This window comes from Panthera pardus, unplaced genomic scaffold (assembly GCF_024362965.1).
Source record: "Panthera pardus isolate Hobbes unplaced genomic scaffold, ASM2436296v1 HiC_scaffold_24, whole genome shotgun sequence".
Taxonomy (NCBI): domain Eukaryota; kingdom Metazoa; phylum Chordata; class Mammalia; order Carnivora; family Felidae; genus Panthera; species Panthera pardus.
Genome location: NW_026526810.1, coordinates 90,854,202 through 90,872,542, shown reverse-complemented (window position 1 = coordinate 90,872,542; position 18,341 = coordinate 90,854,202). Strand labels below are relative to the sequence as shown.

General features: G+C 42.6%; 1 protein-coding gene across 9 annotated transcripts in view; it reads left to right on the top strand.

The window, feature by feature from the left end:
- Nucleotides 1–14,164, top strand: part of TRIM9 (tripartite motif containing 9) — a 111,136-nt gene extending 96,972 nt beyond the window's left edge. For 2 of the 9 annotated variants that reach the window (XM_019451830.2, XM_019451829.2), the window contains exons 8-13: nucleotides 2,952–3,140; nucleotides 5,776–5,817; nucleotides 6,218–6,241; nucleotides 7,096–7,399; nucleotides 9,951–10,113; nucleotides 12,141–14,164. In XM_019451830.2, the coding sequence (XP_019307375.1) occupies nucleotides 2,952–3,140; nucleotides 5,776–5,817; nucleotides 6,218–6,241; nucleotides 7,096–7,399; nucleotides 9,951–10,113; nucleotides 12,141–12,203 (785 nt within the window). In that variant the 3' untranslated portion in view covers nucleotides 12,204–14,164. The remainder of the gene's footprint in view (nucleotides 1–2,951; nucleotides 3,141–5,775; nucleotides 5,818–6,217; nucleotides 6,242–7,095; nucleotides 7,400–9,950; nucleotides 10,114–12,140) is intronic. The other 7 variants (XM_019451836.2, XM_019451835.2, XM_019451831.2 and 4 more) reach the window with 6 other exon arrangements.
- Nucleotides 14,165–18,341: the final 4,177 nt, after the last annotated feature.

The following is an 18,341-nucleotide window of genomic DNA, read 5'->3' as shown; positions in this document are numbered from 1 at the left end:
ATCATGTATTTTGGGGGAAAAAAAAGATTAACTTTGTTCCTATTTGTCTTGGCTAATAGAATACTGATGACTAAGAAACTTTCTCCAGATCTCAATAGTTGTGCTTTCAAGAGGAGGTGAGGGAGGAGGATGTACATCCTTCCTGCATAGCTGTGTGTATATTCATTGTGAGTTGTGTGATTTGGCTAAACCGGGGAGTGGCAATACTGTTCCCAATATTGTCATATTGTCTTTGGTTCATGTTTTTGAATATGTCCAGAGGGGCAAGACAATGAAAGTAAAGATTTGAAATCCATACCATAGAACAAGGGTTGGAAATAGATTCTATTTAGCCCAGAAAAGGGAAGATTTAAAGGGGTTTGCTGACTCCCCTCAAATACTTGAAGAACTAAAACTATCTTGGCCCCAGATAGTAATGCTACAATTGATGAGTAAAGATCCCAAAGAGGAATATCCAGAGCAATATAAGCAGTAACTGTAAACTGGAGAGGGGCTGCCCAGAGGCAATGAGTTCTTCCACCCAGGATATCTCAAGGGGAAGCATGATGATTGCTCCTTAGACGTTACCGAAAGAAGCGTCCTCCTCTAAGACTCCTGTAATCTAAGATAACATCAGGTAACATAGATGACCTAGAGGCAACTGACCAAACATTTGTACTATGTGCCCATGGGGAAGGGCATAAAGGGGCACTGTTGTTTAGGCCTGCTGGGATCAGGTGGAAAACACTCTCTCTCTTGTAATTCATTTGGAAAGTTTTCACAACGAGGTAAGAAATTTTTTTAGACTCTCCTTAGAGAACATCAGCCCAGCTGAAGAGTATGGGAGGCCATTGGTGGGGGGGAAAAAGACAGAGATGGAATGGTTGGATATTAAATAAGCTTGCCTGAAGAGAGGGCATAGTTCAAGAGTGAGAGAGGTCAAGGAAAATTGGGTCATCAATATAATGGACACACATAAGAGGATAGAAAAGCAATAACTATTTTAGTGTCAAGTTGTTGATTGTATGAATGGCCACAGCTACTCACAGCCCCCACCCCACAGAATGGTGCCATCACCAACTCAGTACTGAGAATAGGAAAGGTGAGTACGATTCATGATGGCTTGGGTATGGTCCCTGCGATCTGGATTCAGTATACATCTCTTCCTTGGTTTTCAGATGATGACCTGGAGTTTCAATGTACTCTGGAATTCATTTTACTCTGTATATCCTTTCCCTTAATTTTTAAAGCAACAAGTATTTTCAATATAATGAATTGATTGCTACCACCTGGTGAAAAATACATTTCCAAGCAAATTCTTGTTAATGAAAAATCTTTTACTGACATAAATATGGCCTTCTCTTCCTAAACGAAGCCCATGTCAGTTTGTGGTGCTGTATTTCAAAATTTTTCCATTAAAGACTAGTTCCCCCTTGAGACAATTATAGAATCAGAATCATTTCTTATTTAACATTTTTGAGCCAAGAAATGACCACGTACGTCAAATCACCGAAATTATATGAAGTTTAGGTTGAAGAAATTTTGATACATTGTGATTGGGAACACAACACCTTAACTCCATAGATAGCAATTCCTTTTCTCTGGGATCTTTTTATACTTCTTAAAAAGAAAATTCCCCAAGGATAAGAGTAAAGCCCGAAAAGCTAATTTTAATATTGTAAATTCAGAAACTAAAATGCGACTGACTCTTGGCAGTTTCAACTGAAACTAGCCAATCCCCTTATTCTGAGCTTTGCAAATAGGATCTTGTTATATGCACATGCACGCGCACACACACACACACACACACTCACACACTTCAGTTATTTTGGCTTGAACATGTCCACAATAGTATTTTGATAGGCTAAGGGTATGTTCAACATGAGAAGCATGCTGACATACTCAAACCAGAAAAGTATCCCTAGGAACATCCTCTGGCCGCAAAAACAAAATTATTTTTTCAATGAAAAGATGGTTGCTTGGTGTTTTTGGACAGAGAATATTACCATTGTACCGTGTCTATTTCTTAAATTATTATTGTCAAACTATGTTCTAAGAAGGCCCCAATTGATAAAATATCTGTCTCTGACCAGACCACCCTGCTGCATAGAACCAGCTCTCGTTTGACAAAAGAGAAAGGAGTGATTTTAGCAATTTAGAGAAACTATCTAATAAGCCCTTCTAAAACCAGGTCGGATAATCAGTAAGTCTTTATTTAATATAATAGTGACCTTCATGCCATACCCAAGTATCTGAAAATAAAGACATTTTTGCCACCAACGCACCTTACCACTGCCCCAGTTTGTTTATTATTAGACAACCAGAGATGTCCAAGTGGCATTGCTGGGGTCTGATCTTAATTCGGAAACAAAGGTAAGGCTCCTTCCCTGATTACTTGCTCAGCCCTATCTTCCTATCCTATTCAAGAGCAGGTCTTGTGTGCTAGTACACAAGAAAAATCATCTCGTCCATTCAGAAATGGAAATATATACATAAGAGAGAAAAGGGAAAAATATGGAAAAGCAAAGAGTGGGTAAAAAAAATCATCATTTCCTAAACAAAAACCCTTTAAGAGGCCATTGTTATACAGGTAGTAACTTCCTTCCAAGGTAGCCAAAAGGGGTAAAGTGTTACTCTTGGTCATCAATGGGTAAAATCTACCTCTAAAGTTTCTAAATTCAACTCTAAAATATTGAATTAAAAGGGAACCTTCCAAGATACTGTCTCTACCACTGAGAATTGGGAGAAGTGAAAGCAATTGTCTGTGATATTTGAGGTGTCCCGTGCTCTTGAGTCCTGGCTGCTGAGAGTGCCCTCCTAGCCCCAAGCCACGTTGGTTTTGTAAATGCCTCGTGGCACCTGCGGGATGGATGAGGCTTTGTGCACATGCACTGGTAAGGCAGGTCTTGGGGAACCGTGCACGGGCAGGTACCAGATTTCTGATCTCTAGTTTGCATTGATCTTACATTTAGACACAGATTCAGAAGAACAGACACTCCCTTTTCCAGTGCCTTCGGAAAGATTGCCGCTCCGTAGAATGAGTCCTTTCTCCTCCACCCTTAATCTACAACCCAGCTTTCCCGGGAGATCCTACTTTGATTTCCGACCCTCACCCCACCAGCTGAGCTTGCATTCCTCTTTGCAGTCTCTCAATGCACCGGGTGAGCTGAGCTCGTCTGACCTTTCCCCTTGATCTCTCTGTGCCTTGATGGCATCTTCCGAATACCTGTTTTGTTCTTGCCATTCATGTGCATGGAGAGGGCAATGAGCTAGTCTCTATGTCTGTGGCCTGCTTCCGGTCTGAGGAGCATTTGGATGCTGGAGCTTTGTGGCGTTCTTGTTTGTGTGGTGTAAGGCCCAACCATCGAGCTGTGGTCAATGTACAATGGCATTGGACAGTGACGAGCGAAATGGTTCTTTTTGCACAAGCTGGTACCGCCACGGATAACCCGCTCCGTCATCACATGCAGTGGCATCGCACGGCATAGGCTGGCTGAGTGGAGGCTGTGGCCTTCGTTTGGAGATTTGCAACCCTGCTGTATCCAGGAAACCAGCTGTGTCTGGGAGACTGGATCAGTGCATCCAGCTCATAGTGGTCTGATTAAACATAGACTCAAGAGATCTTTATTGGAAAAATAAAGTAAAAACACACCAAGAACAGAATGCATCCTACAAAACGGGCAAACCAGAGAGCAGAAAGTGAAAGTATTTTCTGCAAAAGCCCGTGCTCACTGGTAGGACGGTCTGGCTCATGGCTGATTTTTTTTCCCTAGCGAAGGGGAGGGATCATCACTAGCCAAATTAGAAACCCTTAACTGGCCTAAGGCCCAAAGATCCAAGTCATGGAAAAGGCTGGCTTCCCCCAAGTTTCCTACAGCCAAGCAGGTTGCGACAGGGCTTCAGGCTGATTTCAGGGAAGCTAGACATGCGTTACTGTGCAATCAACTCTGTCTAGCAAATAGAACCCGAAAACATCTAAGATGCAGACCTATTTGATCTCTTCAGGACTATATTGTAATCGTGGATACACGTGGTGCACATTTCACATTTCCAAAGGTTTCTTTTGTTTTTTATTTTCTTCTTTTTGCTCATCCCACATCCCGGAATGAAGAAGGCCACAGCATGACAGTGCAAAAAGGATGCAGGGACTTCAAGCTCCCTTTAAAACGACCTTTTTCTTTGTGCTTGTATGTTTCTTATTGTTTTTCTGTGCACTACTGGCTTTCAAGACATGCTTTGTTATGGAACTCTTTTCACCTGTGTCCAATGTACTGAAATATTGTTGTAGTCTTTGTAACACGTACTGTCTCGAGAATAAAATGAAATGTGGATTTGGGGAGATGTGATGGCTGTATTTCACAGCATTGTGCTCATTGTATCGTTGAATCTTAAATGTATGGTGGTATGTTTTAAATAGTGTAAAAAGATTTCAGAGAACTTGTTTTGAAAAAGACTTGCACAAGGCATGATTCATTTAAAATTTTCAAAAGCCCTATTTGGATTCTACAGATTTATTTCCAAAGTGGGATAGGCGATTCAGCTTTAATCAAACCCCTGTGGTCAGTACTCACTATGCTCTAACCCATGAATAGGAATTTAAGTGATAAATGGTGGAAATTAAACATAAAAATCAGCCATGAGTCAGGAGAAGATGATTCTTGATTCTTTTGTCTGTGAACTCATCCCGTAGTAAAATAAAGTAACCAAAAGTAAGGTCATAACCTTTCAATTTTGTGTTTTAACTTAATCATTAGTCCTTTTTTTTATGGTAAGTTGCTATCTTAATTCTAAAATTATTTGAATTCAGTGTATCATCATTTGATTGTTTTAGAAATTACTTTATAAGGGTCTTACTGACTTAAAAAAAATTAAATGATCCTTTCTAGGGGATACCCTAGTGCTCCTCAAAAATGCATTTTCCAGTTCAGTCCCCAACATGACTTGAAACTATAGTTTATATACCTTTGAACATTTTAAAACTAGGCTGCTTCCTCCCCCCAACCCAGTTTCTCATGGAGTAGCTAGAGGGTATCCAAATCTTCTAAGATTTGGAGGGGGTGAAAAAGTTCCACAGGTGATTCTAATATGTCTCTGAGACCATAGTACCTCCACCAGGGCCCCCTCCCCTCCCTTCGGTAAGAAGAACTAATATAACAAAATGATCTGAGAAGGGGATGAAGTAATTTGTTTTACTACATTTAATTCATGTCATTATTAACAATTATCAGATGCTTTTATTAACATACATGTTACATTCCATGTTCATTTATACATATATGTGTCATTTAACTTGGGCCCAAGTCACGACAAAGGCCTTCCTGCATCACCAGAGTTAGAAGTGCACGGACAAGTAATATAGAACAGAGTTTTATCAAGATCTGTTGGTTTCTCCACTTCAATTGGGTGAATTTTTCTCATTTTTATTTTGTATTTTATTTTGTTTAGCTTCCCTCCCACCCCACATTTTTCTCATTTTAAACAGCAAGCCTTCTTAAAATGGAAATTTTAGTGGGAAAGGTTGAGCGTGGGGAGATGATAAAAATTTAAGCTGTATAGTTTAGCATCAGTTGGAGGAGGATTTGTTAAATGGAAAAAAGAAAGATGTACTTTTCGTTTTGAAAGAGAAGGAGAAACAGTTTTTATCCAGAAAACTAAACAAATATAAAAAGGGCTTTGGTTTTTCATGAATCAGGCCTCTGGTGATTCTTTTCAGCTGGTGCTTTTTCGTTGTATACAAATAATTTTTATCAACCTGGTTGCTGTTTCATAGCTTTGATGTGTAGTATCTCTTTATAGGATGCAATTTTGAGACACAATCTGCACCTTACTCTCAATTAGGCAAGTACACCTACTGTGATTGTCATCTTTTACTTTTGTGGTTGGCATGCTCAATCTCCTTCAGCAAATAAATGGCGGCAGCTTATTTTATGTCAATAAAATTGTCTAATTGTCATTAAAATCCTATTATAAGTTTCTCAAATACTTGGAAAAATGTACTTCTAAATTTTATACCTAGAAGAAGGTTACATTTCCCCCCATTTTTCTTAAACACCAATGCACTCTTTATGAGCGCTCACGTGGGTAAAGGTACCAGTCAGACCAACTGTTGTAATGTTTGCAGTGTCCTGCATTGAGTCTTTTTCTGGTATTAGCCTATCAAAAGAGACCTGTTTTCTTATCAATGTCAATTTTGCTTCCTATTTCTCTCTCCCATGCCTTTCACTTGGAATGACAACAGTTGACATTAAAAAGCTGTTGGCAGGTATGGAATAACCTTATTCTGTTACAAATAGCAAAGACCAAAGTGCATGTGAGGTGGCTCACAGGTTCAGTAAATCAGCAATGACATCTCTCCAGAGTGTGTTATTGGTAGGCGGCATTTAGAACTCGAGTCATAACGATGTGTTCAAAGATGTCATTCTGTGTTCACCCGATGTCCAAAATACCTGCTGCTCCAGCAAAATAGTTTACACGTTAGGGTCAGGAGTAACATGCAAACTGTTATTTTTAAGGTACAAAGAAAGCAACCTGTCTTAAGTCCGAGTCACAGTCACTCATGAACATCAGCTCGTGTTGCCGACAGCTTCGCAGCCTTTAAGCTTCCAATACCGCTTAAGGAAGTTTTCAAAATGACTAGACTTCAGCACTTCTGCCGAAGGGATATTTGCTGGTTTCACTCAGTGTGTTTTATCCCTCCTCCATCTAGGACTGTAGATCCTAGCCTCCCCGCCTCAGGGTTACACAGGCATCTTAGCGCACCCTCTCCCTTTATGTCTCTGGTGTACTGTTGTCCCAGTCACCGGGTGAAGGGACTTGCACCTTCCAAAATCGATGCCACCTCACTCCCGGATCACCTGGTTGGGAGTGCAGTCTGAGTCAGGTAACCCCTGCTGAATCGGTCTTGTGTCCTCCGTCTGCTTCTGGGTGCAGACAGTGCCACCTCCCAGGACATGCCCCCGGTCTGCTCACTCAGGGCCCCCTCTGGCCCCGGAAGCCTCCTTCCTGCATGGCAGCATGAAAACGGGACACGACACTCCTCGCCCGCGCAGGAGCGTGTTGCGGCGTAGAGCTCGCTGGGTCTGCCTTAGTAACCGCACTCCCTTCTCTTGTTCCCAGTGGCCTGGTTTGCTTTCGACCCCGGCTCGGCACACTCTGACATCATCTTCTCCAATGACAACCTGACTGTGACCTGCAGCAGCTACGATGACCGGGTGGTGCTGGGGAAGACCGGCTTCTCCAAGGGCGTCCACTACTGGGAGCTAACTGTAGACCGCTATGACAACCACCCTGACCCTGCCTTCGGCGTGGCTCGCATCGACGTGATGAAGGATGTGATGTTAGGAAAGGACGACAAAGCTTGGGCAATGTATGTGGACAATAACCGGAGCTGGTTCATGCACAACAACTCGCACACCAACAGGTACCCAGCGGCCCCCAAACCGAGCCTTCTTCACGTTGGCTTCTGGTCAAAAACGAGAGCCCAGGCTCAAAGTCCTGTTAAAGAGATGACATTAAGGGAGCCAGGCAGGTGGTCTTCAGTGGGTAGCACGGGAATTCTACCACTCTCCATCTCAGTGTTTGTTTATTTTATGTGTATATATATATATATATATATACACATATACATATACATGTATATATACATATACATACATATATATATACATATATATGTGTGTATATATATACACATATATATGTATATATATATATGTATGTGTGTGTGTGTGTGTATATATATATATATATATATATATATATATATACATGCATATATATATATATGATGTTTTGCATAATGCCAGAGACATGAGCACTTTCCTAGGCCCTTCACTGTTCTATTCCACCATGGCTGGAAACTAAGGATTCCAATGCATATCCATTTCAGGAAAACATCCCAGGATTCTAAAATCCCGAGCTACAACTTCCCAGGAAAGTCATTGAGTTTTTCTGAACCTTCATCTCCAAATCCACCAAATTAGGATAATAATATTTTTTCATGTGGGAGTGTTCTCAAGATTAAAGAGATAGATATGGGGAAATGTGTCACATCAGAGGCATCTGAAAACAGAAGCCATTGTTCTTCTTGGTATGATTATTATTACTACCACTGCCCAGAATAGAAGCCATTCATTAAACTAAATCTTATGGATGTCAGTTTGGGTAACTTGAGAACCTTTAGCACCTACTCCTTTGGGTAGGACTGTCTTATTATCGTATAAATTTGATTTGTTTGCTGGGGAAAGAGAACATAGAAATCTCCTTAGGTTTGCCTCTAACAGCAAATCATAAGCAATTATAATTTAATCTATGCTACACATTTTCCCCCTACACTTCCTTTATCATTTGGTTTGTGTAAGTAGAGAGGTGTCTTTCATGGATCCTCATCCACCTTATTCTCAAAGATTTCCCTGAGATATGCTCTCACTGGTGTTTCAAGGAAAAAAATATAGAGTTCTATTCAGTCAGATCAAAAGGAAAGTGAGTCTGGCAGTGGTAGGCTGGTGGGCTCCACGGTCTCACCTTTTTCTGGATACATCATCTCTGCTCCTTCTCCAGCCAGTAGGATTCTTAGGACCTCCACTTCCTACTCCCTTAGACATTTTCTATACATCTCCACTCAGGTGTGCGTTGTCCACTATCGCTGAAAGTGAACATACATGCCCTTGCACCTGATATCAAATCCTTCTAGATGTAGATGAGCGGTCACCTTTGGTGATTTACACGTGGGGGAGCCCTCAGTCACTAGATTCCTGATGCCATTCCCCGAGGTAGCACACTTACTTTTCCCTTCTAGCTTCTTTATTTTGGAGTAAAGGAGTAAAGAATAATACAAGTGTCACACTATGCAAAAAAAAAAAAAAAAAAAAAAAAAAAAACACGTTCTTGAAGCTGAACACGTCTGCTTGCGTGCAGACTGCACGTTGTCTGTGCTGTCATTGTTGAAGCTGTGATTAACAAGATGCAACGTACAAGCCTGTCTTTTAACCGCTATGTACAGTCTGTATTCTGCATGCCAGGGGGGGAGGAACAACACTTACCAATTTGTATGCTCTGCTGAGATCAGGGTGAAGTTCAATGTTGCTAGACCTCAAAGAGTTGGGAAGTGGCCAGTAAGACAAATCTGGTCATCCGTGTTAATGACTTTTGAGAAACCACCAACTGAAGCATAAGACATACTTTGTTTTAAAACGACATTTCAGTGCAGGTTCTTGAAAACCACTCCATCTTCTACAACGTAATTGTTTCACTTTGCAGGGGAGAATCCTCTTCGATGTTGTCATTTTATGGACAGCCTTCTCAATTCAAACTCAACAGGCCAAAAATTAACATCTTTCCGGAATGATTTTTTCTATTTAATGAGTAGCATAAAGTCCCAAATCCAATTTTTCATGCATATACTTTAGATTTAGCTTAAGTGCCTCTTTATTTTGACTTTCAAATTAAGTCATTTTGGAGTTGATGTTCAAGCCACACCATTTGTGCAAAGTACACAGCACAGCTGTAGGTAGAGCTCTGATAGCCCAAAGCCTACTTTGTTTTTTCTTGCACTTTACTGATTTGTTTTCTGCTGCTGTGGTTCAGTGGTAGAGACCTTCTGAGAAAGAGTTCACCATCAGCAACAGCAGAGCAGTGTGGTTGACTCTATATTCTCAACGGGGGCGCTATCTCCCCCCAAGGGAGTGAAAATTAGTGTGGGGGTTGGGGGCAAGCAAAACATGTTACTCTTTTCATTCACAAAGCACAGATATATACACAACACAGAAACATACGCAGCATATCTGTGATATGAAAATTTTATGTGAGGAGGGGTGATTAAGGAAAAAAGATATTTGAAGATGCTCCTCGGATGTGGGGAACGATATTCTTAAACAGGTCGAGAAACACTGGTTAGTCAAAAGGGTTTGTACATTTGGCACAAAAAGGAGAGCTTCTAGAATGATGACATGTGATGTTTTCTTTTCTCACAGAACTGAGGGAGGAATCACCAAGGGGGCCACCATCGGGGTGCTCCTCGACTTAAATCGGAAAACCTTGACATTTTTTATCAACGACGAACAGCAGGGGCCCATAGCCTTCGAGAACGTGGAAGGCCTGTTCTTCCCGGCCGTCAGCCTGAACAGGAACGTGCAGGTAAGCACCGCGCCCACGGGTGTCACCTCAGCTTCTGCTCGCTCTGCTTCAAAGGCTGCCCGCGGGCAGTACATTGATCCCCGAGACAGGGAAGCCAACCGTGTAAGGCCCAGACCAAGACACGGAGGAAAGGAGAGGGGAAAGGGATCAACGGTGACAACTGAGATGATTCCAGATCAGCATCAGCCCCTTCGTTAAGCCTGGACGCAGTCTAATGAACAGCGAATTGGAACTCTGTTCATGGTTTGCTATTGATCGTCCCCGAGGCCTAGATTCATCCCTAGTAGGAACGAAACCCCTGAACCAGCTGGAATGAAAACAGATGGAATGACTTATGCAGAGCGCCAGAAGCACCCCAGAAGTGAAAGTGTGAGACTGAAGTTTTAGCACCATTATCAGAAATCCTGAACATCTTCTCTGCACTCTTACTCGGTTCTATTAGATGCCACAGGGATAGAAAACAATCCCTGCCTGTGGGCCACTTACTTAGGATTTACTGCAAATGGCAAAACTACAGGTTCTTCTCATGCATTCACTCAACAAACACCTACTGGGTGCCTTTAATACGTAAGGCACCATTATTATAATTACTGTAAGTATTGTTGTTTATCAGTGAAAACAAAACATGCAAAATTGTGCCCTCATAGAGTTACAGGAGATAGAAGAAATAATAAGCAAAGTACTACGTTAATTATATAATGTGTTAGAAGGCAATAAGTGCAAGGGAGACAAGGCCAAGGGCAGGGCGAGGGGGTGGAGAGTGCTGGGGTTGGACCAGCGGGCAGCTGCAGTCTGAGGGTAGGTCTTATTGCTGTGGCAGGTGAGCTGAGCCTTGGAGGGGGGTGGGGAGCGAGCCGTGTGGAGGTTTCCTGGCAGAGGGAGCAACCAGGACAAAGTTTCTAAGGTATGAGGGGCCTCACAGGGGCAAGGTGGGACCAAGGGGCCACGGCTGAGGCAAAGATCAGAGAGCTGTGGGGTGCCCTGAGGGGCTGCCCCTGCCCTTCTCACCTGGAGCTCTCATTATCAGCTGTGCACCTCATTCAGCAGACAGCTGCCTTAAGGTACATAGGCCTTGGGAATCAAAACACTGCAGGTGATTTTTGCTCTGTTCAGAACTGCAATCTTGGGAACTATTTAAAAAAAAAAATTGTCGTTTATCAGTGTGTGCAGTAAAAGTGATTGCAACCCAGTGACCTCTGCCCTTCTCTCTTCCTGCGACTAGACCGGGTTTTCTGGGAGGCTGAAATCTAATCTCTCAGAGGTCAGCCTCTACCTTGGAAGGAAGAAAACCATAAATTGCCCTAGAAGTGAGTCTTAGAAAAACCTCCTTCGAAGTTTTCCACATTTTCAGCTGTTTCCCCTTCCCAGGAGTATGGCACTCAATGCTCTTCAGCGGTTTCCGGGATGTTCTGAGTATCTGGAGAAAGACTCTTGGGCTGGGGGAGACAGGGACGAGAAGGGGAGGGATGACAGCCCCGCATGGAACAGTTCCAGCCTCATCCGTGCAGCTTCCCACTGAAGTGCAAGGCTGCACAGAACCAGGGAAACCGTATAAGTGCCCATGTTTCTTCTTACCTGGCAATCACCTGTTCGTTTCCCATACAAAAGGCTTACCCTCCTGGGAGTGACTAGTGGACAAGTGGTAAGGGAAGGGTTGTCTGCTCACCTGTTCTCTATCCATGGACTTGGCAGTGTCACTGCGTCCTCGCCAACAGGCTTTGCTACCTGCAGATCAATGCCTGTGTCTTCGGTCATAAGGAACACGGTCTTCCCAGGATCCTTAAAAGAGGCAGATGGATGAGAACCATATTATCAAGTGTCTCCAGGATTTGGGAGCCCACCATGGTGGCCAGGCTCCTCGCACAGGCAGAATTCTACTAGAATTCTCTTTAACGTCTACTAGAATAGACGTTAAAGGAAGCCAACAGGGCCCCTGTTGAATTAGGAACACACGCCCTGTGCCCTGGGGAGGGGCATGCCGGGAGGGTTCCCGCGGTGCCTCCAGGACTCACAGTCTCGTCCCCCAGGTCACGCTTCACACCGGGCTCCCAGTCCCCGACTTCTACTCCAGCAGAGCATCAATAGCCTAAGGACGACGGGCCGGGCCGTCCTCACCTCTGCCTGAGAGAGCGACAGCAAGAGCTCAGCCAGCATGCAGAGGGAGCACTCCGGAAGCAGAGGGGGAGGAGGAGAGAAAAGCTGGACCCCCGTGTCTTCACACCCCACAGCTCCACCCCTTCTTTTCCAACCCCCCTCCTGCTCTGATGCCTGCCGTCACTTCCGCGTCCAGCAACAAAGGACCTAGACAGCCCACCGTGTCACTTAGTTTCCACTCCCAGATTTTGCTTTCATTTAACTTAAGTTTCTTTTAATGTAGGTGAGTTCTATTTTGTTTCTTTTCTGATCATGTTATTGGTGACTAACTGAACTGGTACCACCGAGAGAATATTCTCCTGATGACCTTTTTCTTAAGCTTTCTGACAAAGAGGTTGTAAAGAGAGCCGGGGAAGAATGAGTTGAATTTGGAGCTTGCAGTTTACCTCCTACAAGGTTCTTGCCCTGTTATCTCTCATGCAGAGTTAGCCCTGCATAGCTAGTCTTTGAGAGATGGGCAGAACGAATGCAGCATTGAGGAGTTATACTATCCATCGAAGCACAAAAATATTAGCCATAGGGCTACACAGAGGTTCACAGCACGTAGGATGATTAGGATAGGCCAGAAACCCTGGTCATCTAGTCAAACTAGAAAGTCTCTAGACATAGGCAGACCAGGAGATTTATGATTTGGTTCATTTATTTAATACAAGTTTTTAATTGAGAACCTACTATGGACCAGGCACTGTTCTAGACACTGGAGACACAGTGGTGAATACACAGGTGTGGTTACTGCCCTTCTGGGGCTTATATTCTCATAGGAAAGCAAACTGAAAATAAAACAATTACAAAATTGTTATAAGTACTAGAAAGGGAATAAACAAGGGACAAAGAGGCTCATTGGCAAGATCTCTCAGATCTCCAAGAGCGATGCTAAAAATCTACACATTCTGGCCATAGCGGCAGAAACATACCAACTCGATGCCTTTTCAACAACGCTATTTTAATTATGGTACCTGCTGCCATTCATCACAGAGCCCTTCTTTGACAGAAATGACGTCAGCATTCTTATTTGTTAATGCTGCAATGACACTAAGCCTTAAAAATAAATGTGAAACAAAAGCAACCAGAGAGAGACCCCATTTTCAGTAATGGGGGATCTGAAGTTGCAGTCCACGGCACCCCCATTCTCAGGATAAACACGCTTGTCTCCATGTGTACCTGTGCCTGTCACAAATAACCAATCCGTCCACTCTGCTGCCATGCACAACCCAGCTCTCTGGAGTAGTTCAATGTGTGGAAGAAAAATGCGATTGTGCGTCATGGCTGTGACTGAGAACAGAACAATAATTCTCATTACTTCTCTAGAGAGATAGACTCGCACAGGTTACCTTTCAGATTCTTTAGTTTGCCGTGAAGTTTTAGAAAACGGAGAACAGGGAAAGAGGTCCTGATCAGTTGCCTAAGCATTTGCCAGTGAGCCAAGAAATTCACCATGAAAAAACAAGAATAACAAATAGAAGAGGTAAGGTGGGAAGGCTAACAAACTAAAGTTTTGGCAAAAAATAATATATGTAAATAGCTGATTATTTCCTTTCGTGCTTTATTTAGGTCATTTCTATCAGTTACAGTGTTTTTCTAGTTAAGCGTACCTAATTTATTGAATGGGTGCTATCCTGTTTACGTCCATCTTGGTTTCTTGGCTACAGAAAAACTCTGTTGCAGGGCAACACTAGTTTGATATTTGATTTACTCTCCAATGAGACTCGAAGGCTGGGCCGCTGTAGACTCATAATTACTCTTGTTCTTTATTAAATTCATCTTGCTAATTAGATTTCTAGTGACTTGTAACACGTAGTTTACACAGAATGGCCATTGTAGATGCATACAGCTACTGTACTAGAAAAAAATGGATATTTCTGGTGTGCCAATAAAAGATTTTTATGAGGGAAGATCATATGTCTCTTCAGAATGTCGTGGTTTTTACCTAGTTGGGATGACAATTCACCTTTGTTGGAACGATATTTCTCCAGCCGAGTGTAATTAGAAAGTCCCCCGAGCTCTTGAAAATATTTGCTCTTCATCTGATTTCCTTGGGAGCCCTGGCACTGTCTCCTGGTGATACCCACCTCCTGAATCTTAATTTGGTGTGAAACATTTAGAACTTAGATGCTGTTTGGGTCTGCCTCCAAATATCGGGGACTTACTTTTTAACAAGCCTGCTCCTGAGAAAGGCCATAAACGTGTATTGCAAAATACAGTGTCACTGACTTTTCAAACCTGGTGCCTCCAACATTGCTTTGACTGGCTGAACCATACAGTTGTTTTTAAATAATCACAACAGTATTATTGTCATTACCCTTTTAAAATGAACTGTTTTTTCTGAGGTGGTCGGTGGGGGGTGGGGGGTGCCCAGTGGCGTAGTCGGTTAAACGTCTGACTTTGGCTCATGTCATGATCTCACCGTGTGTGAATTCGAGCCCCACGTCGGGCTCTGTGCTGACAGCTCTGAGCTTGGAGCCTGCTTTGGAATCTGTGTCTCCCTCTCTCTCTACCCCTCCCCCAGTCATGCTCACGCTCTCTCTCTCTCTCTCAAAAATAAACATTAAAAATTTTTTTAAAGAGGAACTGTTTTTTAATGTTTATTTTTGAGAGAGAGAGAGAGAGAGAGAGAAAGAGAGAGAGAGAGGCACAGAATCTGAAGCAGGCTCCAGACTCTGACCTGTCAGCGCAGCTCAAACCCCCAAACCACGAGACCATGACCTGAGCTGAAGTCGGATGCTCAACCGACTGAGCCACCCAGGGCCCCTGTTTAGTTTAGTTTAGTTTTGTTTAGTTTTGTTTTGTTTTGTTTAAAGGAAAACATCACCTGCAAGCGGCTGACCTTGGTTTTCATCTCAGAGCAGCACACTAGGCAGTTGGAACAGCTCCTGCTCTGTGTCCACCCAGGTCTCCCCACATCCTCGCCCTGTACCCTGAAACTTCCTTCTTCTTCTATGGGTCCCATTGCTCTCATGGTTTTCTTTCCTTCTATTCTCTACCTAATGCAACCCGTTAGCCACTTTCTAGTCTTCTCATGGCACTAAGGTTAATGGAAATTCTGATCCCTGGCATTGCCTCGTAGGATGATGAAGTGATTTGCAAAGATCTCATTCTATTTTCTGGAAGTGAAATCCCTTTTTTCTGCCTTTAATGGGTGCATTAATCTTTTGCTCATCTATTCAACTCACTGATAAGAAAGGAGGACTTTCTGTTGAACCAGGATTTTTGATCATGAATCAAGGGAACTATAGCAGTTAAGGAGGTTCTCGGATCACACTACCTTATGACTACTGCGAACATGCTAACGATACCCACATCTGTTTTTCAAATATATGTCCCAGCTACTTCCACAGATACTGGCGTTTATGGAAAGTTGGGTCTGACATAAGACATCACGGGCAACTGAGGCTTCCTAAACCTTGTCTTTATCCAAAGAGCCAGTGTTTCGGACACACACAGAATTTGCGGGATTGAATAAGACTGTACGGTGGAGGCACCTAATTAAATACACACAGAAAGATCAGCCTAGTTTTCGGATGTATTGTCTGCTCCACGGTGCCACCACTGCACTAAGAAAAACTTCAGGTACACATTAAATGTCACAGAATTAGCGGTGACATAACCTGGTGATTGTACCACAAATCACTGAGCTGTACACTTGAAAGGCTGAAGGGCCGTGTTGGACATGACCAGGACTCTCCTTATCCCCTCCCTCCAGCTACACCCAAGTCTGTTCCTATTTCCCCCAGCCTGTCCTCTGAGATAAAGCCCAAGGCCGAAGAAGGGGTGTTGAGGGCCTAGGAACAGACTTCCTGACCCTACTTTCTCCTTCCCTTCCTTTCCTTTCCTCCCCCACCCCCCCCCACCCCCATATTCCCTTGGTTGGTGGAAGGGCTTTGATTTGCTTCCTCTCCCCATCTGGTGAAGATTGCCTCTCCATTTCACTCTCAACCTCTCTAACATGGACTTTAACTTGCCCCTTTCTTGAGGGCCATGATGGTGGGGAGAGTAAAACCCTGACTGCCATTAAGGAAGCAATTAGAAATAGCTCTAACATACCCCCAGTGGTTACGAATCTTGCTCACATTTTTCTTCCTTCTCGCACCAGGTAAAAATAAACGTTCACCATGAAGTCTAAAAGAGTTAATATTTTGGTTGGTAATTCTTGCCCTTTTTTCTCCAATATTTTTCCCTGAAACTCTCTAATGATGAGTATAATAAATTATAATGCCATCAATAAGCATGGTTGAATATTAAATTTTAATTACCTGCTAACAACTTACAAACCATCTTGTGATGTATAGCCACAATTTGTAATGTGTACAATAAAGGAAAGCATAACGCTTCAAAAAACCACCTTGATAAGAGAAACTTCATGAAAGTACAATCCAGTGGTTTTCAACCCTGGCTAAAATTCTCTAGTAAGGACACTGTCCAACCATGCATTTCTATACGTTCTGCACAAAGGAAGGGGCACAAAGTGAGATCATGCATGTAAAAGTGCTTCGTGCAATCGAGATGAAAGACATGTTAAATGTGAGTATTAATTATTAAGTAACCTCTACACTCTGCATTATCAGATGACCCTGAGAGGAAAAAAGTATAGTGACCAAGAGCAGCATCTGGCGGTGACTGTCTGAATTTGGGCCCTGGCTCCAAGGTATGCCAGCCGTGTGCCCTGGAGCACACGATGGAAACTCAACCATAGTTTCTATAATCTAGAGATAACAATAGAATAGTTTTGGGGGTTAAATCAAACAATATGTGTAAATCACTCTAAGCAGCACTTAGCCCACGATGAGTGCTATGAAGTGGTAGGTATTATTCATTTGTGTGCAATCTGTTCATGATGCCACTATCCCATCCCCTCCCTTTTTTATTCCTAAGATCCCAACTGAATATCAACAATGATTCATGTAATCGTCTTCTTGGGAGACAATGCCTATCTCTTGAGCTTGACAAAATAGTTCTTTTGTTAAATTAATGGAAGACTGTAGGCAAGGACATTCTGAGCAAAAGCAGTAAGGTAATTCACATGACACGTTAAAATCGACTTCAAAACCACAATAATCAAAAGGGCCGGCTATTACTCAAATCAACTACAACTCAGAAACAGAGATTTCAATAGATGTTGAACAGAGAATCACAAAAGAGGGAATGAAAATTACTCAAAAGTGATGAAAAATATTTGAAAGTTGGTCAGCTATTTGGAAAGCAAAGCTATATTCTTAATCATATCAAAACCCAGATATTAAGATATTAAACATAAAATATTTAAAACTTTACTAAGCCAGAAGAGATTACAAATACTCATCTGATCTTTCTTAAGGAGGTTTATGTCACTGTAAATTACTTTATGCAGTAAGCTTATCCATTTTCTAAAACTCCTCCACAACTTATATTTTTCATTTTGAACCCTCCTTTGTTACCCCTGCCTATATGTCATACCCATCTGTTTCCTTCTTTAATTAACTGGGCCCATCTTTCTCCTGTCTAAACCTACTTCTAGGACTACAGACTTATTGACTGTATTGATTTATTGCTATGCCACCATTTAACAAACTACTTTTAAGGAAATATGTAAGTATTAAATATGAACTACTCTGCACTCTGTTTCTGGACTGTATTTTCAACCTAGTAGTTAATGAGTTTATAATGAGCACAACGTCTGCGGTAAATGAGGATCCTAACACTTCCTTCTGTAATGCTGATTTCCACATGTGATCTGTGAAAAGACCGCTCCACTCAATATATTTTCCTAATTGCCTGGTGGGCCGTGTGGCTGTCAGATGTGAAGAAATAAGTCCCCCGTCTTCTCAGTTGGCAGGCTTAAAATGATGAGCAGGTGAAGGTTAATTGCAGCTTCTCCTGAGGTTAGTTTCGTCGCTGGCAATACAATAGGCTCTGCAAATATGCAAACTTTAATGCCTAGGTATAGTGATATGCTCAGACCTGATAGACCTGTGGGAAAAAACTGCAAATATCCATTGGAAAGAAATCAGTCCATCCTAGAAACGTAGTGCAGTTAACACCTGCAATCACACGTACTGTAAGCTGCTCGGCCATCATCCAACTTGGAGGGACACTTTTTC